Here is a 639-nt window from a genome sequence, read left to right as displayed (position 1 = left end):
TACAATTTTTATTATAATACATAAATATATTAAAAGTAATTAATTACGTTGCAATAATAAATAATTACATAAACTTTGATATTTTAAGACGTTCATATAAACTATTAATTACTTGTAAATGCATGTATTTTTACAAATTTTAACAAGATTATTTTTTGTATGAAAACTTCAAATAGAAGCAGTGTCAAGTTGGAGTTCTACCATTGGGAACAGGAAATGATCTGGCACGTGTATTAGGTTGGGGATCTTCTTGTGATGATGATGCTCATTTGCCCCAGTTGTTAGAAAAGTATGAAAAATCAGGCACAAAAATGCTTGATCGATGGAGTATTATGACTTTTGAACGTAGCATATCTTTGGCATGCCACAAAAATGTTTTGAGTCAATCTGTCATAACATTAAAAGCTAGTATTGCCCATCAATATGAGAACAATGTAATTACTCATATAACAAATATTTTACAGTCAGATGAGGAAAATGTGGTTTTATCTAGCATTAGGTAGGTATTCTATAGAAAATAAAAGTTAATTAGATGAGAAACAGTAATTGGAAATAAATTGAGTACATGTAATTTATTATTTACATTATAATGAGGAATCTGTAAAATTATATTAAAATATTAAACATTTTTTCTTATTT

At 26.4% G+C, this 639-nt stretch overlaps 1 protein-coding gene across 1 annotated transcript in view; it reads left to right on the top strand.

Annotated features, from left to right (window-relative positions):
• The window catches only part of LOC108573601 (diacylglycerol kinase eta-like), a 36,095-nt gene that overhangs the window by 10,052 nt on the left and 25,404 nt on the right, over positions 1–639 (top strand). Inside the window, exon 6 of the mRNA XM_017936064.1 lies at positions 177–500. Coding sequence (XP_017791553.1) covers positions 177–500 — 324 coding nt within the window. The remainder of the gene's footprint in view (positions 1–176; positions 501–639) is intronic.

The sequence above is a fragment of the Habropoda laboriosa genome, unplaced genomic scaffold (assembly GCF_001263275.1).
Source record: "Habropoda laboriosa isolate 0110345459 unplaced genomic scaffold, ASM126327v1 scaffold128, whole genome shotgun sequence".
Classification (NCBI taxonomy): domain Eukaryota; kingdom Metazoa; phylum Arthropoda; class Insecta; order Hymenoptera; family Apidae; genus Habropoda; species Habropoda laboriosa.
This window is presented reverse-complemented; position numbering and strand designations above follow the sequence as displayed.